Here is a 25,498-nt window from a genome sequence, read left to right on the forward strand (position 1 = left end):
TGCCTGCAAAATGCAATTACTGGAGCCAGGCACTCTGTGAAGACCCTTGGCGCAGTAGATAAGCCAAAGGGCAGTGCAGAAAACTGACAATGCAAGTTAGCCTGCTTTGAAGCGGAGGTATCTTCTCCAAGACTCCCTGATTGGGATATGCAGGTAAGCCTCTTAAGTCTAAGAGTTACCAACCAGACATCTTTGCCTAGCATAGGTAGTAACCGTTGAAGAGTCAGCATCTTGAATTTTGGAATGTCCAGAAATGTGTTTAGAGTAGATAAGTCCATAACTGGATGACATGATTGGTCTTTTCTGGGTACCAGGAAAAGTCTTGAATAGAAACCTTGCCCCTTTTCCTCTTCTGGTACTGGTTGGATAGCCCCCATGTTCATGAGGGACAGAAATTGTTTCTGGGCCTCTGCCCACTGATTTGGGGACAGATCTGGCCATCTGTTTGGGATTGGCAATGTGTGGAAATGAAATTTGTATCCCTGGGGCACTATATTTAAAACCCATTTGACCTGGGTAATAAGTTGCCAGTTTCGTGCATGAAGTGCCAGTTTTCCCCCCAGAGGGGCGGCTAAAAGGTAAGTGCTTGGTGATTGTAGAGGGAAGTTATTGAGACTTTTTACCATAAGGAGGTGCCTTGTTGTTTCCAGATTTGGAGGTGGAGGCACCCCATTGTTTTGTTCTAAAAGTTCCTTGCGACTGAAACCTGGAGCCTTTGGAATGTCTGGATTTGACTTGAGCGGCTCTCGAAGGGAAGGGAAAGGACAAGTTCTTAGTAGGCCAATGCCTACTAAATCTTGGGAGGTTGCACTTGTAAGAAATCTTTCACAGTTTGCATAGATTTAGTGTTATCTTCCATCTTTAACACTTCTTCAGCCTTACTACCAAAGAGACGGTCCTGTTGTAAAGGAGCATCCAACAATTTTGTTTTAACATGGTCAGGCAGAGTTTGCTCTTTGAGCCAAGCATGCCTTCTTAGCACAGATCCAGTTACAGCAACCCTGCAAGAGGCCTCCAAGGAATCAAAACCACATTACAAAGTATGTTTTCCAACTTGAAGTACCACAAACTGCAGACCAGCAACATGAAATATAAGAAAAAAGATTTAATGAAATCCAAATCACATGAAACTTCTCTAGCGCCTCGGCCACTTGCCTTTAACAGAGTATATCTAACCATATACATCAAGTGTATTTATATATTTAACAATGCTCATATTAATCAATTAAACAATTAATTAAAGCTTTAAACAATAAAACCTTAAAGGTATAACATTCACACAAAACTTTTCTTATGAGCATTGTTAAATATATAAATACACTTGATGTATATGGTTAGATATACTCTGTTAAAGGCAAGTGGCCGGCAGAGAAGTTTCATGTGATTTGGATTTCATTAAATCTTTTTTCTTATATTTCGTGTTGCTGATCTGCAGTTTGTGGTACTTCGATTTATCTGCATTGGTTGTGGTTCATTTCTATGTTTTCCAACTTGTTCAGCTGAATGTAACAAATCCTGCAAATCTTTATTTTCCACACAGTCAGAGATTAACATAATTTTCTGTTTAAGTAGTCCCATGATATGCTGTTGATATTTAAGCATATGAAATTGACAGTTTAAAGCCCTGACTGCAAAGGTTGCAGAAGTGTAAACCTTCTTACCCCATCTATCCAGCACCCTGGAATCTCTAATAGAAGGGGTAGGATTTTTAGCAGTAGAGGTCTTCATGTCCTTGGGACCCTGAGAAATGGTTTCAGGATCGGGATTTTTGAAAATAAATTTGTGGGAGTCAGGAACCCTGTAGTATCTGTCTGGCTTACAAGGAGCCAGAGGCAGAGAATCAGGAGCCATACTAGATTCTGAAAAAAACATCAACAGTGTCTAGAACACGAGGTATAGCCAAAGGTCTACGTTGAGGAAGAAGAAAGTCTCTTTTTAGATTCAGAGAAGCCCTGAATTTCCCAGTGGAAGTATCGCCTTAAAGTATGTAAAGTTTCCCCAAAAGAAAAATCCTCAGGGGGAGAAGCAGAAGGAATGGAATCTTCTGCATCAGAGTCCTCATAAGTAGGAATAGACAAATCCTGTTCATTAGAAGAGTCAGAAGAAATAGAATCCTGTTCAGAAGATTCATAATCAATGCCTTGCCTTAGGCCTCTTAGGGGGGGGTTGGCTACCCCTGATCAGAGTAATTAAATCTTCAGCCATTTTTATCATTTGTTTTTTAGGCATAGGGGCCTGCACATGTGTCCCAGGCATCAGTTTTTTTAGACAGATTTAGATTTTGGCCTTAGTTTTGAAGATGACGTCGGTCTAATGTACAAATCTGTGGGCCTGAAAACACCCTCAGAAGCCGGTGCCTGCACAGTGGCTCCAGACCCATCTAAGGCAGATACATTCGCGGGTTCCACAACTGAAGCATCTCATGGCATACTAGACTCCGAATGGGTCTCAGTAGACTGAGAATCAGAAGTAGCAGGTAACAGGGGCTGCGAAAGCGCCTCACTGAGTACCGGCAAACTGGCGATTGGCTTAGGAGAAGCATAGTCAGTTTTGGCCCTCAACGGTCTGTCTGTCTTTTTCTTTGCGTTTTTTAGGTATTCCGGTAGTCGGATTGCTAACCGACGACATTTCTGTATAATTAAATCTTGAGCCAAAACATTTAGAAGCAAAAATATACCGTTTAATAGTGAGTTCACTAAATTTAGCACAAAACCGACAGCAAGACACGTTGTGGTCAGGGCCTAGGCAAGGAATACAGTACAAATGAAAATCCTTATGAGGTGTATTTGCTTCCCACAAGTAATGCAATTATTAACTTTTACGGACATCAGTAAGGAGCAAGAAAGTTTCCCCAATGGGGTACTTAGCTTTTAGTTGAAAACTTTGGTTCTGAAACTCAAAAACTAAAATTTCAGGAGTCGGCCGACCGGCACTTGCAAACTGCTTCTGCTTCGGGCACCGCACGGCAAGACAGACTGATGTAATGGCGTCGGCTGCATGTTTTATACCCCTGATGACCTCACGTCATGGAAGAAGGGACAGCAATTGACGCAGGACCCAAAACTTTGTTAATCAGGCTGACTGAGGGCAACCTGCCAGCAGATTACCCTAAATATAATGACTGCAACAGTGAAACACGAAGAACATCTGCATTTCTAAGAATTCAATCCACTAATAGCACTGCAGTATAATGTCAACTTAAGATGTACATTACCAAAGGGTGGAAAAAACAGCAGGATGACTATTCCAGGACAGATAGGAGGAAACTGACAACTAAAGAACCTAAAAATGTACAGCAACAAAGATTCTATGATTTTTTTTTTAAACTTTGTACACAAGGTGAAACAATGCAATATAACACTAAGGACAACAGAAGAGTGTTGATTGTTAAATAGGAGAATACTTACCTAGAGAAATGTCAGTTTTAAAAATGAACAGCCAAAAAAGTTAGTGTGTGTAAATTGAGTCTTATATATGTGAAGAGGAAAAAAGGCATCAGTCAAAGAAAATAGGTAGTGAAGTCATATTTCATACCACTGGTGAATGACCTTTACAAAAACAAGTGATGCAAAACTGCAGCTATTAAAGAATAGATGGTGAAGGAATTTTACATAAGGCTGATGACATATGGTCTGTGCAAAACATCAGAAATGAAATCATGACAAGCAAAGAAACAAACAAGGAAATAAAAATGACAAAAATTTGCTAAGACTTTAGGAGCACACAGTAAAAAAAAATAATGTTTTTGAGAAAATAAGCAAACAAGATGGAGAGCATAATAAAAGCACAGAAGGAGACAGGAAAGGTTGTGTGGGAGAAATAGTTATTAATGAAGTAGGTGGCAGACACATGGAGAGTCAAGGGAAAACAAAGGTGGAGACAAACTCAATGACCATGCAAAATTAAAAAAAAAAACACAAAGGATAATGCACTGTACTGCATACGGCAAATAAAACAGGATGCACAATGGATCCAGCAGTCCTCCCCTATGGCATAAGGCATTTTTGTGAGAGTGATATTTGTTCAACTTCTTTCTACCACAGTTTGCAGAAACTACATACACTTCCACTGTGCGACTTTGGCAGTATACTCAGTTTTTACATTTCACCAGGGTGTGCAGCTTTGAAAAGGATATGAACAAGAGCATAAAAAGGAATGGTTCATGCTTTACTGATTTTTCATCAACAAGTATAACTTGAGGTAGAAAAAAATAAACAAAAAACAAAAACAAAACAAAAAAAGGATCAAAGACACATCAGCAGTAACTGGGTCCTGATTCCTAACTAGGCACAGAAATCTATCAGTTTTTCATACTTAAAAGATACAGCTATAATTTAGAGAATAAAACAAAGCAGAAGAAAAATGCATGATGCATTTTGTTTTCTAAACTTCTAGGTCTTATTTGGCTACACCACTACAACAACTGAAGCCTCTTCGGCTGCTAGGATTACTTGTTGCCCCTTCTCACACTGCATCAGAGGAATTCAGGACAACAAGGCAAGATCTCTGCAGATTACAATCATTCTTGAATAGGGGTACACATTTTTTTTTAAAACTTTCTCCAAAGCTCCCCCCTTGCTATAATAACCTCACTTGTGTGTAGGAGATGTGTGGCTCAACAGACCAACTAATTGACATCGGCATGATTCTATGCACATACCGAAAGAACAGTTGCATAAAATCTTACCATAACCATAGATGTCCTTCTCTTTCATGTTGCAGTATTCTTAGTGTGGAATTCTCTGCCTCAGGCGACCCAAACGTCTGCAACTACAAAAAAGCTTAAGCCTGGCTGCTGTAGGTGCGTGGGATGTCACACATAGGGGTATAAGCCAGGGACCTTAAATGTGACGTCTGCATCCACAGACCTCAGAAAGTACAGTTGTGTACACTTACCATAAATGTAGATGTTCGAGTGTATTCGCTGTTGCAGTCATTACACTTGGGTTATCTGCTTGCAGGTAGCTGTCAGTCGGCCTGATTAACAAAGTCTTGGGGTCCTGCGTCGGTTGCTGTCCCTTCTTCCATGACATCAGGGCATCAGGGGTATAAAACATGCAGCTGACGCCATTACATCAGTTTTTCTTGCCCCGGATGTCAGGTGCCCCCCATAATGGGAAGCAATTAAATATAATACTACAAGGATATACCTCCAACAAAAAAACAAATACACCAAAAAGGCTTTTAAGCATAGTAAAGGAAAGTAGTGGTATAGCCAAAAGAAGTTAGGGGGCTGGAGGGAGGGTAACCAGGACTGCAACAGTGAATACACTTGAACATCTACATTTATGGTAAGTGTACACAACTGTACTATGTTCTTCATGTTTCACTGTTGCAGTCATTACATTTGGGTAGATTCCCAAAGCTATGGTTGGGAAGGAGGAATTTAGATAGCATTAGGGCCAGCTATAAGGCCCTGCAAGACTGCAGTGGCAAAGCCAACTCTGGATTTAGAGAAAATTGGCAAATAATAATGATTGGTGGAAGTATGTACAGAACTCCAGGTAGCAGCTTTAAGGATGTCCCTGGCAAGGACGCCTCTGAGAAAGGTTGTATAGGTAGATGCAGCCCTGGTGGAGTGAGGTCTGATCCCCTGGGGGATAGGTTTTCCATGGTGCTTATAGCAGAAATGAATGCAATGGCTTATCCATTTAGAAATGGTATGCTTTGAAATAGCCTTCCCCCTCTGCCCTTGAAGCAAATGCCACCAGCAGTTGTTCAGATTTCTTTTGAGGTTTAGTCCTGTGCAAGTAGAATCTAAGTGGTCTGTGCACATCTAAGGAATGCAGTATCTGTTCCCCTTTATTCTGTGGATTGGGAAAGAAGGTTGGCCATAAGGGCCTGTAATTCAGATACCCTTCTAGCTGAAGTGATTGCTAAAAGGAAAGCGGTTTTCCAAGAAAGTAATTTTAAGTCTGCAATAGCAGCTGGCTCGAAAGGAGGTAGAGTGAGTTTCTCCAAGACAAAGTTAAGGTCCCAGGCTGGAGTTGGAGCTCTCCTGGGTGGTCTCAAATTGTAGGCCCCGCTGAGGAACTGCTTGAGAAGTGGATGAGAGAAGGGGGGGGGGGGGTTCTGTGTTATGAGCTGAAATGGCTGAGGCGTGGATTTTAATGGAGGAAAAAGACAGGCCATTGTGAAGCATCTCAGTTAAGTATTGTAAAATCTGAGGTAAATTGGGTGCTGCTGTGCTCATCCCTTGAGATTGGTTCCAGGCACAGAATAAGATTTTCTAGTACTAACTAGGCCTCCTTGCCTCTAAAATGATATCCATCACATGCTTGCTGAGGGACGGTAAAGGAGAGATTAAGTAATTAGCAAGGCTGAGGGTGCAGAATCTGGTTCTCCTGCTGAGACAGCAGGGAAGGAGTCTGAGGCAGGTGCCATGGAGATAACAGTGACACACTGCGCAAGAGGGGGTACCAGTGTTGGCGCGGGCGGTCTGGAACAATCAAAATCATCCCTGGTTTGTCCTGTTTGACTTTTAGTAGTACTTTGGAGAGCAGAGGCAGAGGGGGAAAGGCATAGACTGATAGGTTTTTCCAGCTGAAGGACAGAGCATCCACTTTCCAGGCTTGTTTGCGGGGAGTTCTTGTGCAAAATTTGTCCAATTGGCAGTTCTGGGGAGAGGCAAACAGGTCTATATCTGGACTCCCCCATTTGCTTGTAAACATGTTGAAAATCCTTGGTTCCAGTTTCTACTCGTGTGGGTCCATGAGGCTTCTGCTTAGCCTGTCCGCCAGTGTATTTAATTTTCCTTGCAGGAATTGAGCGTGTAGGTGCACTTGGTAGCTCAATGCTGTGATCCACAATGCCATGGCTAGTCTGCAAAGGGGGCAAGAATGTGTACACCCCTGTTTGTTTATGTACCACAAAACAGTGGTGTTGTCAGTCTTTACCATTAGTTGTCCTGGAGGAATGTGGTCCTTGAAGGCTGTCAGAGCATTCTGTACAGCTAACATTTCTTTTTGATTGATATGCAGGTGCATTTGACTTGGGTTCCATTTGCCCTGAATACACTTCCCTGCCAGGTGAGCCCCCCCATGCATAGTCTGATGCATCTGTTTGGGTGGCAAGGGGTGGTGTGAAAGGTAGTCCCTTGTTTTCATGGCAGGCCTCTGCCCACCAAAGGAACTCTAGACATAGGCAAGGTATGATAGGAATCATCGATTCTAGGTCTTGAGAATGTTGAAACCATAGGCTTTTTAGATATCACTGTAGTTTCCTCATATGCAGTCTTGCATATGGAATTAGAAGAATGCAGGCAGCCATGAACCCCAAGGCTTGCAGTATTTGTCTTGCAGATAGCAGGGATTTTGTGGCCACTTGTTTGAAGTAGGTTGTCAAATGAATTTGTTTCTCAGGAGTGAGGTAAGCCATCTGGGAAGTTGTACTCAAGCTTGCTCCCAGGGATATAATTTGTTGACAGGGTAACCAGGTGCGATTTCTTTTCATTTATGGTGTACCCCAGACAAGTTAGAACCCTTTTTACAAAGGCCAGATGATTCAAAAGTACATCCTAGCTTTCTGTCTGAATTAGACAATCGTCCAGGTATGGGAATATTTGAATATTTCTTTGCCTGCAAAATGCAATAACTGGAGCTAGGCACTTTGTGAATATGCTGGGCATAGTAAATAAGGCAAAGAGCAGTGCAGAGAACTGACAGTGCGTGTAGCCTGCTTTGAAGCGTATGTATCTTCTGCAAGATTCCCTGATTGGTATGTGCAGGTATGCTTCTGTTAAATCTAGTGTTGCCAACCAGGCATCTTTGCCTAGCATAGGAAGTAAATGAAGTGTCAGCATCTTGAATTTTGGAATCTCCAAAAAGGTGTTGAGAGTGGACAGGTCCAGGATAGGATGCCATGAATTGTCTTTTCTGGGAACCAGGAAAAGTCTCAAGTAGAAACCTAATCCCTTTTCCTCTTCTAGGATCAGTTGAATAGCCCCCATGGCTAAGAGAGAAAGTACTTGTTTTGGGGCCTCTGCCCACTGATTTGGGGGTAGGTCCAGCCACCCACTTGGTGTTGGCAACGTGTGGAAGTGAAATCTGTATCCCTGGGACACTATATTTAAAACCTATTTGTCCTGGGTAAAGAGTTCTCAATTCTTTGCATGAATAGCAATCTTTCCCCCCAAAGGGGCAGTCAGTTGATAAGTGCTTGGAAATTTTAAAAGGAAGTAATTGAGACAGTTTACCATAGGGGGGAGTCTTATTATTCCCAGATTTGGAAGTGGAGGTCCCCCACTGCTTAGTTCTGTGTGTCCCCCGGGACTGAAATCTGGGGTTTTTACTGAGTCTGGATTTGGCTTGAGAAGACCTGGAAGGGGCTGGAAAGGACCAATTCTTAGAGGGCCAGTGCCTACTAAATCTAGGAGGCTGAAGTTGTAAAAAAATCTTTAACAGTATGTACAGATTTAAGCTTTATCTTCAATCTTTTTAAGAACTTCCTCAGCCTTGTTGGCAAACAGGCGGTCCTGATTTAAAGGAGCATCCAACAATTTAGCTTTAACGTGATCAGGCAAAGACTGCTCGTTAAGCCAAGCATGCCTTCTGAGCAGAGAGCCAGTAACAGCGCCCTGCAAGAGGCCTCTAATGAATCAAAACCACATTGCAATGTATGTTTTCCAACTTGTTAAGCAGAATGCATTAAATCCTGTAATTCTTTATTTTCCACACAGGAATCAACATAATTTTCTATTTAAGCAGTCCAATAACATGTTGCTGATACTTTAACATATGAAACTGGCAGTTTAAAGCCCTAATGGCCAAGGTTGCAGAAGAGTAAACCTTCTTACCCCATCTATCCAGTGCCCTGGAGTCTCTATCAGAAGGGGTGGGTTTTTAGCAGTAGAAGCCTTAATGCCCTTGGGCCCCTGTTAAATAGTCTCTGGATCTGCAATAGGATTTTTGAAAAGGAACTTGTGGGACTCAGGGACCCTGTAGCATCTGTCAAGTTTTCTGGGAGCAGGAGGTAGGGAATCAGGTGCCAAACTAGATTCCGAAAAAGCATCAACAATGTCTAGTACAGGAGTAGCAGCTAAAAGCTTATGCTGAGGTAGGAGAAGGAAATACCTAAGCCTCTTTTTTGAATCAGAAAAATCCTGGCTTTCCCAGTGGAAATGCTCACAGAGTATGTAAGGTTTCCCCAAAAGAAAAATCCTCAGGAGGGGAAGCAGAGGGAATGGAGTCCTCTGCATCAGAATCTTCATAAGTAGATAAGGGCAAATCCAGATCATTAGAAGAATCAGAAAAAACAGAATCCTGATCAGAAGATTCATAATCAACTTCAGTCCTAGGACTCTTAGAAGGGGGGAGGGGGGTGGCTACCCCTGATTAGAGTTATTAGATTTTCAGCCATTCTTATTATTTGTATTTTAGGCATACAGGCCTGAGCATGTGGCCTGGGCTTCAGTTTTTTAGACATGGATCGAGATTTAGGCCTAAGTAAAGAAGGAGGCGTTGGTTTAATATGCAAGTCCATAGGCCTGAATACACCCTCAGAAGCCGGTGCCTGCACAGCGGCTCTGGACCCATCCAAGTTAGAGACATCAGCGGGTTCCATAGTTGAAGCATCTCACGTAATACTGGACTTAGAATGGGTCTCAGTAGAGGCCTGCGAATCAGAAGTAGCGGGTATCAGGGGCTGCGAAAGCGCCTCACTGAGTACCGGCGAACTGGTGACTGGCTTAGGAGAAGATTCGTCAGCAGTTTCGGACCTCGGTGGCCTGTCTCTGTCTTTATCTTTGCATTTTTTTTTGGAATCCCAGTAGCTGGAAGGCTAACCAATGACATTTCTGGATAATTAAACAGAGAACCGAAATATTTAGAGGCGAAAATATACCGACGAAGGATAGTGCGCTGATTAAATAAAGCACAAGTAATGCAATTATTAACTTTTACTGACATCGCTAAGGAGCAAGAAAAAGTTTCCCCAACGGGGTACTTAGCTTTAGTTGAAGACTTTGGTTACGAAACTCAAAAACAAAAATTTCGGGAGTTGGCCGACTGGCACTTGCTAACTGCTTCTGCTTCGGGCACCGCACAGCAAGAAAGACTGATGTAATGGCGTCGGCTGCATGTCTTATACCCCTGACGACCTGATGTCATGGAAGAAGGGACAGCAACCGATGCAGGACCCAAGACTTTGTTAATCAGGTCGACTGAGGGCTACCTGCCAGCAGATTATCGAAATGTAATGACTGCAATAGTGAAACATGAAGAACACTGGCAGAAGCAGGCGTAGGACTAAGCACTGGAATAGTGGAGGGGGAAGAGGCTGTGTGCCGCAGAGCCATGAAGGCCTCCATTAAAGAGATGGTAAATGGATTGCCCGTCTGGGACTCCTTCAGAAGGTTAAGTCTGGTTACTTTGTTTTTAGCCTTTTTTTAAAAACATAGGTCTCAGAGAAGGCCTGGGTTCAGGAGCCTGTGAAAAGGTACGGGTTTCTGTCAAAGAAATCCCGGTCGGCTGTCCAACGATAACTGGTTCCCCCTTGACATCGGTGGGGACCGACGTCAGGGCCATCCCCATGGACACGCTGGCAGTTACTTCCGAAGTGGCTTCCTTAAGGGGAGCAGTTGAAGTAGACGATTCTATCGGACGGCCCTCAACCCCTAAATTGGAAGCTGGTGGGATGTCAAATGGTGGAGAGGTAGAGAATGTAGGCTTTGAACCCTTAGTCTTTTTCTGTGGAAGTTCTGTTGGAGTGGCCGATTCGGGATTTATCCTGAGAGCTAGTTTTTTGAGCCTCTGGTTTTCTAAGTATAAGTTAAGGGTGGCCAGATGGCTATGTAGGGTTCTTGGGTACAAAAGATCGACAAGTGTAGCATGTGGTATGGTCGTGCTGTCGGCCTAGACAAAAGCAGTTGTGCATATCTTTATGCGGTATCTGGCACCCGCACTGGCATTCACCCTTCTTAGCAGACATCGGCTAAAGGTAATTACAGCAAACCAAGCTCAAGCAAAAAAGGCAAAAATCCCCAACGGGTACTTAGCTTTAGAAGTCTGAGTAGAAAAGCAGTGTGTGCAGACATCACATTTAAGGTCCCTGGTTTATGACTCCACGTATGAAGTCCCACATACCTACAGCAGCCAGGCTTAAGCATTTGTATAGGAGCTGATGTTCAGGTCACCTGAGGTGGAGAATCCCACACTAAGAATATTGCAACATAGGAATAGGACATCAGGTCTTTCTTCATCATGCTGCATGCTTCCACACTTGATGTCCACCAGATGACAGTGGTGGAGGTAAGCGATGCACCTACCTCCCTTAAGGATGGGCAAACAGGTAAGAAGCAATTCAGCCCCATCCCTGTGGGCAGTTCCTCCAGTTCCTAAATCACCAGCAGAGCCCAAGTAATGTGGGTGGTTGCCAAAACCTCACCCTTCCAGCCACAGAGCATTTTAATATGGTAAATACTGAAAAATGCAACAGGAGAATTCTCAAAACACACAGTGAAGCACCACCACCAAACTTAAAAACTCTTAATAGGTGACCACTTTTTCTTTTATTCTTTAGTATCTTGGGTACTACTGCCTCGAATGGTGCAGTAGTGTAGCGGTAGCGTTGTCGCCTCACAAGAGGTTCCTCAGTTCAATTCTCGGTTGGAGTACCTTCTGTGTGGTGTCTGCATATCCTCCCTGCTTTCATGTGGGTTTCCTCCAGGTGCTCTGTTTTCCTCTCACATTACAAAGGCATACATCTGGAGCATTTTTCCCCTGGCCTCCGCTTAAAAATTGGCTTTGTTCCAAGTCAGACTTCGCCGGTTAACAAATGTTAAATAAAAATAGGATGAGAAAATAGGAATAAGTTTTAGTAGGTTAACAGCCAGGAGACAGGGAACATAAAGATATCCTGACTGCCAAGCCAGTTAGAACCAACAATGCTCTGTAACGATTCCAAAAACTTCTTTATGAAATAGACTCTATGGGAAAATTTCTGCTTACCTTTATCAACTATGTGATCCAGACCACCCAATAACCGAAGCTCCTCTTTGAACCAATCCCCAGCTCGTTTTGAGGTAAGTGATAATAATGTCTCCATGGCTAAGTGTCCAGTCTGAAATTCATAAGAAGAGACACTTGTAACATTATGTAGAATACTGCACATCACTTATGAATAAGAGTCCAACTGTCCATTAACTAAAAGTGCTACCCATGCATACTATTAACTTGAAAACAGTCCATTACAAATGGTAATTAGCACGCAACAAAATGCTATTTTACCACAGCAGAAAAATACTCACATTGAAAATTAAGTGCTGTAATATCTTCATATGCCTGTTTTAATACTCAGTGGAAACAAGTCCAGGAAAAGGCTGCTAGACATACTGGCAAAGTGAAATTCCAGTGGAATTAAGTCATTTAGCAACTAACTAGAAAATTCAGTCTCATAACACCAGAAGTGGCCTTTCAGAATAATTTCCATGTTTACAACATATAACTGAGGAACAAGGAGCAGGCAAAGACAACAGTACTTTCAATATAGAATATTTGAATCAATGGCACCAATGAGTATGTACTTGCTCTCTGGGTCAAGACACACCGACGATAGTTTGTTTTTAAAGCTTTCCATTACACTGAAGTGAAGGATGTCATCAAGGAACTTGTATCCTGGAGCCTTTGATTTGAACCTGCAAGCAGACAACTTTTTATGTTTATCTCTAAAGTAATTATCTGAATTGTAAGAATATTTCAACAATTGGCTTAATTTCTGGTATCATTCTAAGGGGATCCAGTACCTGTCAGCCTGGGATAAAGTAGTTAGACAACACTGCTTTGTCAGACATGGTCTTCATCTTTTACTTCTGGGCTTTTGGTTACTGGCTAAAGATCTTGCCTTCCCATAGTACCTTTTTCAGGCAATGTCACAACAACAAAATTCCCAATGCAAAAATATCTTCAAAAAGCAACCTCAAGGTTATGCTGCTAAACGCTAGGAGTGTAAACCTAAAACTTCACTCATTGGAAGCAGCCCTCACCTTAGAAGATGCTGACATCTGTCCTGTCACAGAGACTTAGTTTAAGGCTGCGGAAAGCACCCCGGCCATACCGGTTTAGAATGTCTTCCACATATTCAGACCACAAAATGAAAATGCGAGAACTAAAGGAGGTGGAATATCAATACTCTAAAGATAAATAAAAAAACTGATTCCATTGAATTAAGGTGCAATTGACTGTAGGTAAGACCCCTCTCTAAAGTACTGCCAGTTACAGGATCCTCTCCATGAACCAGGATACCCGCACTGCATACCTGGATACACTCGAATCACTCAAGATACAACCAAATACCCTGGCTTTAGGTGACTAACTACCCACCCATGGATTCAGTAAATGGTATGTGCACTAACACACTTGCTCAAAGGTTGTTGTACTTAACCAACTGTTCCAGGGCACTGGAGTTGTTGAATACCCCCAACAAGGGGCCCAAGCATTCTGGATCTGGTGCTCACTATTTTATTTACTTTATTATTTTACTTGCAGTTTGATTACCAGGATAGTCCATTGGGCTACAAGGATCCCATTTTCAATGGAGTCCTGGGGAGAAAAGCCCCAGAGAAGTACAAATACACAGTACAGAAAGAGCACAAATCCATAATATACATTTCAATTAAATGTTAAATACATATTTTGTAGAGTACAAACCCATATTGTACAATTCAAATAGATGTTACATAATACAGAAATAAAAAAAGATTTTCATTAGGAAAATTGCATCAGATTAATTCAGTAAGTAGTAGTTTTTTATTTTTATTTTTTTTGGGGGGGAGAATTACAATGAGGTAATTTTTTAGTCATTGGTCGAATATATCCCACGGGATGTAAAACTTTAGGAGGTAGTGACAGGCAACAAAGTTTGGAAAGTTAGGAAGAAAGTGTGGTAGAATTAAGTTGGATGAGAGCAACAGCATTTCCATTGTAAAGTAAGGTGCAAGTGTAGTGAGGTTTTAAACAAAAAAAGACTGCTGGTGGTGCGGAGAGAGTTCTAGGGGCGTGCAAGAGAGAAGGACATCAACTGATTCCCAGCAGGATTTGTTGGTTTATGCAATTTAATTAGATTTTGGGAATTGGATCTCAGGAGTCTCTCTGGTTTATGCATTTCAAAGGTATTTGCTAGGGAGGAGCAGAGAGACAGGTTATAAATGAGTTTGCGTGCTTGGATGAGCTGGGTATATGTGAGGAAGTTTGGTAATTCTAGCCAACTTAGTTGGTGAAGGGAATTACAGTGGTGAGAAGAGTGAGCATTGCACTACCCCATGTGTGTGCCCCTCCCTAGTGAAGGCTGATCATACATCAGTCTCATTAGAAATAACATCTGACCACTCATTAACAGCAACTAAAGTAAAAAAAAAAATTCTCCAAAGCAAATTACAACCTAATGTGACAGCATGAATAGCTTCATAGCCCCTGCCCTCACTGATTGCATGGACACCTACACTGGGATTTACACCAATACCTTTTATAAGCACCTATACAAATGTACTGACTCAGCCGTACCTGATAGGATCAAAACAAAATTCTCAAGAAAGAATAAGCTTGCCTGATGGACATCTGCATTCAACAGGTTATACAATAAAAGAAAGAAATTGCTGTCCAACAGCAGGAACAAACAGTCTCAAAATTGGAAGCATTCCCTCATCTGCTTAAATAAGACACCTTATGTAAGGCATTTTAAAGCTAACTATGAACCCAAATTAGCCTTCTTCACTAAGGATAACCATGAGACCTTCTTTAGCTAAATAAGAAACCTTAAAAGAAAAGCCAGATCTGTGCAGAACTGCTCTTAATGGCACCACACCTACCAAACCTACAGAAATAGCCACCTGCTAGCTGACGAGTTCAGTGAAAACCTCTTCCCCCTGTGCCTGCCACATATCCCCCAAAGCATCCCTACCAACTACCCTCCACCTAGTATCTCTGAAGAGCAGGTTGTAAATGCATTCTCCAAAGCCAAAAACAAAGTTTCTATGGAACCTGATAATATCCCAGGCTGCGTTCAAAATGGATTAAACAGGAACAAGCTGCACACCCCCCCACCGGGTACTCTTTAACCACAGTCTAAGCACTGGTTATGTACCGGCTGAATGGAAAACAGCAACCATCATCCCATTACATAAAGAAGGTGCCTCCACAGAACCTGGGAACCAAAGACCCATAATTCTGACCAGCCTCATCTGCAAGGCTAAGGAAAGAATAATCATGGAACTTTTCAAAAAAGATATAGGAGACCTCCAAACGTTCGACCCAACCCAGTTTGACTTTATTAAAGGGAGATCCTGCCTCTTGAACTTTGACTTCTTTGAGATGCTCACCAAAGCCCTGGACAAAGGCAAATTCGTGCATACGACTGACCTGGACCTGGCCAAGGCCTCTGACACGATATCCCACTCAGGCATCATTGATAAACTAAGTCAGCTGGAGATCAACCTGTATATTGTCAGGTGGGTTGGAAACTGGCTCACCGATAGAACTCTCACAGTCAAAATAGGTGACTACCTCTACCAGCATACCCATAAACCAGTGGTATTCCACAGGGATCTGTACTGGGGCCCCAATTGTTTGAAATCTACTTATCTGATGTACAGGCTAAAAAAAAAAAAAAAAAATGCCTATAGCTGACAAAATTTGCGATGATCACAAACTGGGTGCAGTCAGAGTCCCAAAACAATGTCAACATCCTATAAAAGGGACTTACTCAGACAAATGATGAGCTAAAACTCAATGCAAAATAAATGCATTATCATCCCCTTCAGCAAGGGTGCCATCCCTGCAGATTGCCATATTAACAGCACCTTAAGCACACAGTCTGTAGTGAGAGATTTGAGCACACAGATTGACATTTTTGTTGACCACCATGTGTCCACAGTGGTACAAAAGGCTTTCTACATTGCCCACCTTATAAATAAGGGCACTGTATCTAGACCAAAAAAAGAGTATAACCCACCTGTACTACTCACTCATCAGGCCAATAACAGAGTACAATTATACCTTTGGTACGTACCTTACCAGGCACTTGCAGCAACTGTAAAGACCCCAATGGTTTATTACAAAGAAAATTCAGGTTCAGCACGTCATACAGTGGACAGACTGAAATCACTGTCACTATACTCCGTGTCTTGCAGACTACTCAGAGGTGACCTCTGTCTTGCATATAAAGCAATCTCAGATCCTGCTGCTGGGGGTGATGAAAAACATAGAGAAGTGAACGGCCTGAAGATGGGGTCAGTACATAGGATGACAGTATCCGTATGGAAGATGAGAAAGTACAGTTGTGTACACTCACCATAAATGCAGATGTTAAAGTGTATTCACTATTGCAGCCATCACATTTGGGTTATCCCTGACAGAGTAGCCCTTGGCCGGCCCGAATACCAGAGGCTTAGTATTTCTGCTTCAGCTGCTGTCGTTTCAGGACTGACGTCAGGTCGTCAGTGGTATAAAGTAAGATGGCCGACGCCATTACATCAGTTTTTCTTTCCCTGTCAGTGGCCCCAAGTGGGATCCAGGATATGGTGGAAGAATCCACCAGTAAAAAGTAAATACCAAAAAGTTCCTTTTAAGGAGAGAGAGAGAGAAGAAAAGGTGGATGGAGGGAGTGAAACCAGGACTGCAACAGTGAATACACTCAAACATCTACATTTATGGTAAATGTACACAACTGTATTATGTTCTTCGTGTTTCACTGCTGCAGTCATCACATTTGTGTTGATTCCCAAAGCTGAGGAAAAGGGTGGAGGCAGTCAAGGAGACTAGGGGCTGGCTAATGTGCTCTAAAAGACAGCAGTGGCAAAGCCTGCCCTGGAGTTGGAGAAGATAGGCAGATGGTAATGCTTGGTGAAGGTGTGAACAGATGTCCATGTGGCAGCCTCCAGAATGTCTCTGGTGGGGACTCCTCTGGGGAAAGCTGCAGAGGGAGAGGCTGCTCTGGTAGAGTGAATCGTGACCCCCTTAGGGGGAGGTTTTCCGTGTTGCTTGCCACAGAAATGGATGCAGTGTGCTATCCATTTGGAAAAGGTTTGTTTGGATATGGCTTTGCCTTCTGCCCCTACAGCAAAGCTGACTAGAAATTGCTCAGTCTTTCTGAATGATTTAGTCCTGTCTAGATAGAATCTGAGCTCTGTGCAAATCTAGAGTGTGCAGGATCTCTTCACCCTTGTTTTGTGGGTTAGGGACAAAAGGTGGGCAAATTAATGGATTGAGTGAGTGCCACACTGTACACCACTTTGGGCATGAAGGATGGGTTAGTCCTGAGGGACACCCTGTCGGCATGGAAGATAATGAAGGGCTCTACAGCCATGAGTGCTTGTAGCTTGGACACTCTTCTGGCTGAAGTGATGGCCAGAAGCAAGGCGGTCTTCCAGGAGAGAAACTAACTCTGCTGAAGATGCTGGTTCAAGGGGGGGGGGGGGGCAGGGTGAGCTTTATCAACACAAAGTTTAGGTCACAAGCTGGGGTAGGTGCTCTTCTGGGTGACCAAGTTGCTAGCTCTTCTTAGGAACTGTTTGATCAGAGGGTGTGAGAAAAGTGGGGGTTCAGAGTTGAAATGAGCAGAGATAGCAGAGGCATGAATTTTAATACAGGAAAAAAGAGACCACTGTGTAGCAGGTCAGCTAGGTAATCCAGGATGACAGGTAGAGAGGACTGTGCCGTACTGGCTCCCTTAGCCTGAATCCAGGTGCAGAACCTTTTTCATTTGTCAGCACAAGTCTTTCTAGTGCTATGGCATCTAGCCACCTGTATAACATCTAGAACCTGTTTACTGAGATTGTCAGATTAATCAGTGGTCAAGGAATATGCCAGGCTGACAAACTGAGGGTCTGCAATTGGGGATGCAAGACTTCTCCTTCCCTCTAGTTCAGGAGGGTTGGGGTTCTGAGGGAGATGCCATGGTGGCAGTGGGGACAGGCTGCGCAGCAGTGGGTACCAGTGCTGGAGAGGCCAGTCTGGAGCAATCAGAATTGTCCTTTATTTATCCTCCCGTATTTTGAGCAGTAACCTGGTAATGGGAGGTAGTGGGGGAAATGCATAGACTGAGAGGTTGAGCCAGGGGAAGGATAGGGTATCCACTTTCCAGGCCCTCCAGTGAGGCTTCCAGGTGAAGAAAGTACAGTTGTGTACACTTACCATAAATGTAGATGTTCGAGTTTATTCACTGTTGCAGTCATTACATTTGGGTAATCTGCTGGCAGGTTGCCCTCAGTCGGCCTGAATTCCAAAGTCTTGGGTCCTGCATCGGTTGCTGTCTCCTCTTCCATGAGGTCAGGGGCACAAAACATGCAGCCAACACCATTTTCTTTAGTTTTTCTTGCCCCCAATGTCAGGTGCCCCCAAAAAGGTAGCAATATTTTATATATACATATACATATATATATATATATATATATATACACACATATATATATATATATATATATACATACATACACACACACACACACACATATAAATATACATGCATCAAAATAAACTTTACCTTCATCTACAAGCAAATACACCACATAGGTTGTAGAAGATAGCGAAGGAAAGATACACTTTAGAATGACAGGGGGATGGCGGGGAGGATAACCTGGACTGCAACAGTGAATACACTCAAACATCTACATTTATGGTAAGTGTACACGACTGTACTATGTTCTTCGTGTTTCACTGTTGCAGTCATTACATTTGGGTAAAATCCCAAAGCTAAGGTTGGGAGGCTGGAGCTAAACAGCATTAGGTGCGGCTATAAGGCCCTGCAGCACTGCAGTGGCAAAGCCTGCCCTGGACTTAGAGTAAAGAGGCAAATGGTAATGCTTTGTAAAGGTGTGAACAGAACTCCAAGTAGCAGCCTCTAGAATGTCTTTGGTTGGTACTCCTCTGAGAAAGGCTGCTGAAGTAGCTGCAGCTCTGGTGGAATGAGACCTAATGCCCTTGGGCACAGGTTTACCATGGTTTAAGTAGCAGAAACTGATGCAGTGGCTTATCCACTTTGAAACTGTCTGCTTTGAAATAGCCTTTCCTTCTGATCCTGCAGCATATGACACTAGTAATTGCTCAGCTTTTCTTAGAGCTTTAGTCCTGCTCAAGTAGAATCATACATGTCTGTGTACGTCCAAGGAATGCAGAATTCTCTCCCCTTTGTTCTGCAGATTTGGATAAAAAGTTGGCAGATGAATTGTTTGGCTAAGAGCCACACTGGAAACCACCTTAGGCATGAAAGTAGGATTTGTCCTTAGAGACACCTTGTCTGGGTAAAAAATGATAAAAGGCTCTACAGCCATGAGGGCCTGCAGCTCAAACTCTTCTTGCTGATGTAATTGCTAGTAGTAGAGCTGTCTTCCATGACAAGTACTTCATATCAGCGGTAGCAGCTGGTTCAAATGGAGGCAGGGTGAGCTTTTCCAACACGTAACTGAGGTCCCATGCAGGTAATGGTGATCTTCTAGGAGGCCTTACATTTTTGGCTCCTCTAAGATACTGCTTTAGTAAAGGATGAGAAAAGATTGCTGGCTCTGTATTGTAATGAGCCGAAATGGCAGAGGCATGGATTTTGATTGATGAGAAAGATAGGCCATTGTCAAGCATCTCAGTTAAGTATTGTAATATCAGAGGAATGTGTGGTTCTGCTGTATCAGTTCCTTGTGCTTGATTCCAAGCACAGAATCTCTTCCATTTGTCAGCATAAGATTTTCTAGTACTAGGCCTTCTGGCTTCCAAAATGACACTCATCACAGTTTTACTGAGAGGTGTGGTTTGTATGATTACAGGATTAGTCACGCTGCCAGGTTCAGAGTCTGTAGTTGATTGTACAGGATCTGACTGTTTTGCTGGGACAGTAGTTGTGGTTTTTGAGGCAAGGTCCAAGCTGGGTATTGAGACAAGTTCCTTACAACTGGGTACCAGTATTGGCGGGGCCAGTCCGAGGCAATTAATATCATCTTTGGCTTCTCTTGTCTGACTTTTAGGAGGACCTTAGGTAGAAGAGGCAGAGGAGGAAAGGCGTAAACTGATAGGTTTTTCCAACTGAAGAATAGGGTGTCCACTTTCCATGCTTGTCTGTGATAAGTCCTTGTGCAGAAAGTTTTCAGTTGATAATTTTGAGGAGAGACAAATAGATCTATGTCTGGGCTCCCCCATTTCTCTATCATGCTGAAGGCTTGTGGATTTAGCTTCCACTCGTGAGGATCCATAAGGTTTCTGCTTAAATCGTCTGCCAGAGTGTTTTGTTTTCCTGGCAGGAATTGAGCTTGAAGATGTATTTGGTAGTTCAAAGCTGTGTCCCACAGTGCCATGGCTAATCTGCAAAGGCGGTATGAGTGTGTGTGCCCCCTTGTTTGTTTATATACCACACGACTGTGGTGTTGTCCATCTATCAGTAGTTGTCCTGGATGAAGCAAGTCCTTGAAGGCTGTTAGGGCATTTTGAACAGCCACCATCTCTTTCTGGTTGATATGTAGATGCATTTGATTTGGTGCCCATATGCCCTGAATGCATCTTCCTGCCATGTGAGCCCCCCCAGGCATAATCTGATGCGTCTGTTAAGGTTTGGCTGGCAGGGGGTAGAGTGAAGGGCCGTCCCATGTTTTGGTGACAGGCCTATGCCCACCACAGAAACTCCTGTTGCAGGCAGGGAATGAGAGGAATCATTGTTTCCAGACTGTGTGAATGTTGACTTCATAAAGTTTTTAGGCACCATTGAAGTTTCCTCATATGCAGTCTGGCATATGGAATTAGTAGGATGCAGTATGCCATGAAGCCCAGAGCCTGCAGAATTTATCTTGCAGAAGACTGGGTTTTTGTTGCCAACATTTTGAAGTAAGAAGTCAGTTGCCTTTGTTTGTCTGGCGTGAGGTAAGCCACCTGGGAAGTTGTATTTAAGCTTGCACCCAGGAATATTATCTCTTGAGAGGGTACTAGTTTTGATTTCTTTTCGTTTACTGTGTACCCTAGGCCTGTTAGTCATCTTTTTACAAACACCAGATGCTTTAGTAGAGTGTCCTTGTTTTCTGCTTGAATGAGACAGTCGTCCAATTAAGGATATATTTGAATTCGTCTGTCTGCAAAATGCAATTACTGGTGCCAGGCATTTTGTGAAGACCCTGGGCGCAGCAGATAAGCCAAAGGGCAGTGCAGAGAATTAATAGTGCATTGAGCCAGCTATGAATCTGAGGTATCTTCTGCAAGACTGTCTGATTGGAATATGCAGGTATACCTCTTTTAGGTCCAAAGTTACCAACCAAGCCTTCTTGCCCAGCATGGGCAGAAGCTGCTGCAGAGTCAACATTTTGAATTTTGGTACATCCAGAAATGCATTTAGAATACACAGGTCCAGTATTGGTCTCCAGGCTTTGTCTTTTCTGGGTACCAAGAAAAGGCTCGAGTAAAATCCTTGTCCCTGCTCTTGCTGTGGTACTTGCTGAATGGCCCTCGTGTCCATGAGGGATGAAACTTGTTTTGTGCCTCTGCCCATTGATTGTGTGGCAGGTCTGGCATACCTTTTGCCCTTGGCAGGATGTGAAAGTGGAACCTGTAGCCCTGGGACACTATTCAATACTCATTTGTCCTGGGTGATCATGTGCCAATTTTGAGAAAAAAGTGCTAGTTTTCCCCCTAAGGGGGCTGCAAAAAGATAAGTGCTTGGTGCTGGCAGAGGAAAGTCATTGGGACTGTTTCCTGTATGGCTGTGATTTGTCTTCTCTGCTTTTGGAGGTAGACGCGCCCCACTGTGCAGGCCTGTACGAGCTCTGGGGCTGGGATCTGCCTCTGGGGCGTCTGTATCTGCCTCTTTGTGGCCTGTCTGACACTGGAAAGGACCAATTCTTTGTAGGCCAATTCCTGCTAAATCTGGGTGGCTGTACCTGTAAGAAATCCTTTACTGTTTGCATAGATTTCGCTTTGTCCTCCATTTTCTTCAACACCTCCTCTGCTTTAACACCAAATAAACTATCATGGAGCATCTAATAATTTTGCTTTAACATGATCAGGCAGATTCTGTTCCTTTAACTAAGCATGCCTCCTAATGACAGAACCCATAACTGTAGCCTGGCAAGAGGCCTCCAGAGAATCAAAACCACATTGCAATGTATGCTTTCCCACTTGTTCAGTTGCATGCAATAAATCCTGCATTTCATTATTTTCTGCACAATCAGAATTTGGCAACATTTTCTGTTTTAGCAGTGACATTAAGTATTGCTGATATTTAAGCATATGAAATTGACAATTTAACGCCCTCAAAGCCAAAGTAGCAGAAGTGTAAACCTTTTTTCCGCATCTGTCTAGTGCCCTTGAATCTTTATCAGAGGGGATAGGGTTTTTTGCAGTAGAAGCCTTGACCCCTTTGGGACCCTGAGAAATAGTGTCTGGGTCAGCAGCAGGGTTTTTATAAAGAAATTTATGTGAATCTGGGACCCTGTAGTATCTGTCTGGTTTAAAAGAGGCAGGAGGTAAAGAGTCAGGAGAAAGTCCGGACTCTGAAAATACATAATCTACACTGTCTAACACAGGAGGAATAGCCAGAGGCCTGTGCTGAGGTAGTAAAAGAAGATCTCTGAGCCTTTTCTTAGATTCTGAGTAGTCTTGGCTCTCCCAGTGGAAGTGCTCCCTTCATGGTATGCAGGGTTTCCCCAAAAGAATAATCCTCAGGCGGTGAGGCTGAAGGGATAGATTCTTCAGCATCAGAATCCTCGTAAGGAGGAAGAGAGTATTCCTGTTCAGAAAAGGAGTCAGAGGAAATGGAAACCTGATCTGAAGATTCATATTCTGCCTCTTGCCTAGGCCTCTTGTCAGAAGAGGGATGGGAACCCCTGATCAAGGTAATAAAGTCTTTGGCCATTTTGAGCATCTGTTTTTTAGGCATGGAAGTCTGTCCAGGAGAATGCTGTACTTGTTTCTTTGTCTTTAGAACTGCTTTAGTCATTGCTTTGGAAGCTGAAGTAGGCTTTACATATAACTGTGTAGAACTGAAAACACCCTCAGAAGCCGATGCCTGCTCAGCGGTTCAAGAACCATCTGAGGGAATAGTTTCCGAGTGTCCAATTCCTTGCGTATCCAGAGGCCTAGCTGGCTCCAAGTGGGAGTCGTCAGCAGCCTGTGGCCCTGAGGTAGCGGGCATCAGGGGCTGCAAAAGCGCCTCACTGAGAACTGGCGAACCGGAGACTGGCTTAGCGGAAGCCTCGTCGGTTTTGGACCTCGGATGCCTGTCCTTTTCTTTTTCCTTGCGCTTTTTATAAACTCCGGTTGTCGGCTGTTGCGACGGCATTATATAATTGAATCTTCTGCCAAAGTAATGAAAGGCAAAACCGTACCGATGCTGGTTAAATCTAGCACAAAACCTACAGCTAGCAACGTTGTAATCAGGGCCTAGACAAGGAATACAGTAAGAATGAAAATCCTTACGAGGTATTTGCTTTCCACAAGAAATACAATTGTTAACTTTTTCTGACATCGGACTGGAGCAAAAAAAAAATTTTCCCCAACGGGGTACTTAGCTTTAATGAAGACTTCGGATCTGAAATTCGTTTTTGAAAATCTCAGGAGTCGGCCGACCGGCACTTGCAAACTGCTTTTGCTTCAGGCACCGCACGGCAAGAAAGACTGAAGAAAATGGCGTCGGCTGCATCTTTTATACCCCTGGCGCACTGACGTCAGGGAAGAGGTGACCGCAACCGACGCAGGACCTAGACTTTGGAATTCAGGCCGACTGCGGGTAGCCCGCCAGCAGGATAACCCAAGTTTAAGGACTGCAACAGTGAAACACGAACATCCACAATAGGACGCCAGAAGTTTTCTTTTCTGGAAACCAGGAACAGTCTTGAATAAAAGCCTTGTCACCTTTTTTCTGCTGGGACAGGTTGAATAGCTTTGATGCTGAGGAGAGAAAGTACTTGCGCTTGGGCCTTTGCCCAATGGTTTGGTGGGAGGTCTGGCCATCCACTTAGGGTCGGGAGTGAGGGGAAGTGGAATCTGTAATCTAGGGAAACAATGTTTAATACCCATTTGTCATGGGTAATGTAGTCCCAGTTTTTTGCATGCAGGGCGAGCTTTCCACCTAAAGGTGCAAGTAGTTCAGCAAGGCTTGGAGGAGTTAAGGATAAAGAAAGTACAGTTTTGTACCTACCATAAATGTAGATGTCCGAACAGGATAGCATCTGCAGTCATAACAAATGGGTTGTCCTGTCGTCAGGCAGCCCTTCGGTCGGCCGGATTCCAAAGTCTGGGTCCGGCTTCGGCTGATGTCGCACTTCACCCGACGTCATCTCTGCTGGTCTTCAGGTATAAAGGCATCAGCCGACGCCATTTTCCTCAGTGTTTCTTGCCCCAGATGCCAGTTGCCCTCTTGGAAAGCTAAATTTTGGATAAATGCCAATGTTTCCAAAAAAGTAGAAGGCAAACACAAAAAATAAGCATGTATGTACATATATACAAACAAATACACCATAAGAGACCCCCCCCCCCAGCTAGCTATTAGGAGGGTAAATACCCTAGGAGTACCACAGAGGGGAAGGAGGGTGGGTAATCCTGACTGCAGATGCTATCCTGTTCGGACATCTACATTTATGGTAGGTACAAAACTGTACTATGTCCTTCAAGGATGCATCTGCAGTCATAACAAATGGGTAGAATACCATAGCCAAACTAGGGGAGGAGGAAGAAGAATTATGGTGTAGTTAGGATCCCATGCAGTACAGCAGTGGCAAACCCTGCTCGGGATCTAGAGTATAGAGGTAAATTATAATGCTTGGCAAATGTATGCACGGAGGTCCAAGTAGCCGCCTCAATAATGTCCTTGGTTGCCACTCCTCGTAAGAAAGCTGTGGTAGTGGCTGTAGCCCTTGTAGAATGAGGTCTTATGTTCTGTGGAATTGGTTTTCCATGGTAGGAGTAACAGAATCTTATGCAATTTCCTATCCATTTGGAGATTGTCTGTTTGGAAATTGCTTTTCCTTCCCTTCCTGTTGCATAGGCTACTAAAAGCTGGTCAGTTTTTCTGTCACCTTTGGTTCTGTCCAGGTAGTAGCGTAACTGTCTATGTACATCCAAGGTATGCAGCAGTCTTTCCCCCCTGTTCTGTGGATTGGGAAAGAAGGTAGGTAGGTGGATTGCCTGGTTTAAAGACACTCTGGATACCACCTTAGGCATAAATGTAGGATTATTTCTCATGGACACCCTATCTTGATGGAAGATTAGGAAGGGTTGTACTGCCATTAAGGCCTGTAGTTCCGAAACCCTCCTTGCTGAAGTAATTGCCAGTAGGAAAGCAGTTTTCCATGATAGGTGTTGAAGATCTGCTGTTGCTGCTGCTTCAAATGAAGGGAGTGTCAATTTTGCTAGCACAAAGTTCAAGTCCCATGCTGGTAATGGTGGTTTCCTAGGAGGTTTTACATTCTTGATCCCTCTGAGGAACTGCCTGAGTAGAGGATGCGAAAAGACAGGTGGATCGAAGCTGTATTCTGCTGAAATAGCTGATGCATGTATCTTGATGGAGGAATAGGACAGGCCTGTATGTAGAAGCTCTGCCAAGT

General features: G+C 43.5%; 1 protein-coding gene across 1 annotated transcript in view; it reads right to left on the reverse strand.

The window, feature by feature from the left end:
• WAPL (WAPL cohesin release factor) overlaps positions 1-25,498 on the reverse strand; it is a 3,318,690-nt gene that overhangs the window by 1,188,720 nt on the left and 2,104,472 nt on the right. Inside the window, exon 12 of the mRNA XM_044056596.1 lies at positions 11,946-12,057. Coding sequence (XP_043912531.1) covers positions 11,946-12,057 — 112 coding nt within the window. The remainder of the gene's footprint in view (positions 1-11,945; positions 12,058-25,498) is intronic.

Source organism: Protopterus annectens, chromosome 14.part0 (genome assembly GCF_019279795.1).
Source record: "Protopterus annectens isolate FY-2018-M chromosome 14.part0, PAN1.0, whole genome shotgun sequence".
Taxonomy (NCBI): domain Eukaryota; kingdom Metazoa; phylum Chordata; order Ceratodontiformes; family Protopteridae; genus Protopterus; species Protopterus annectens.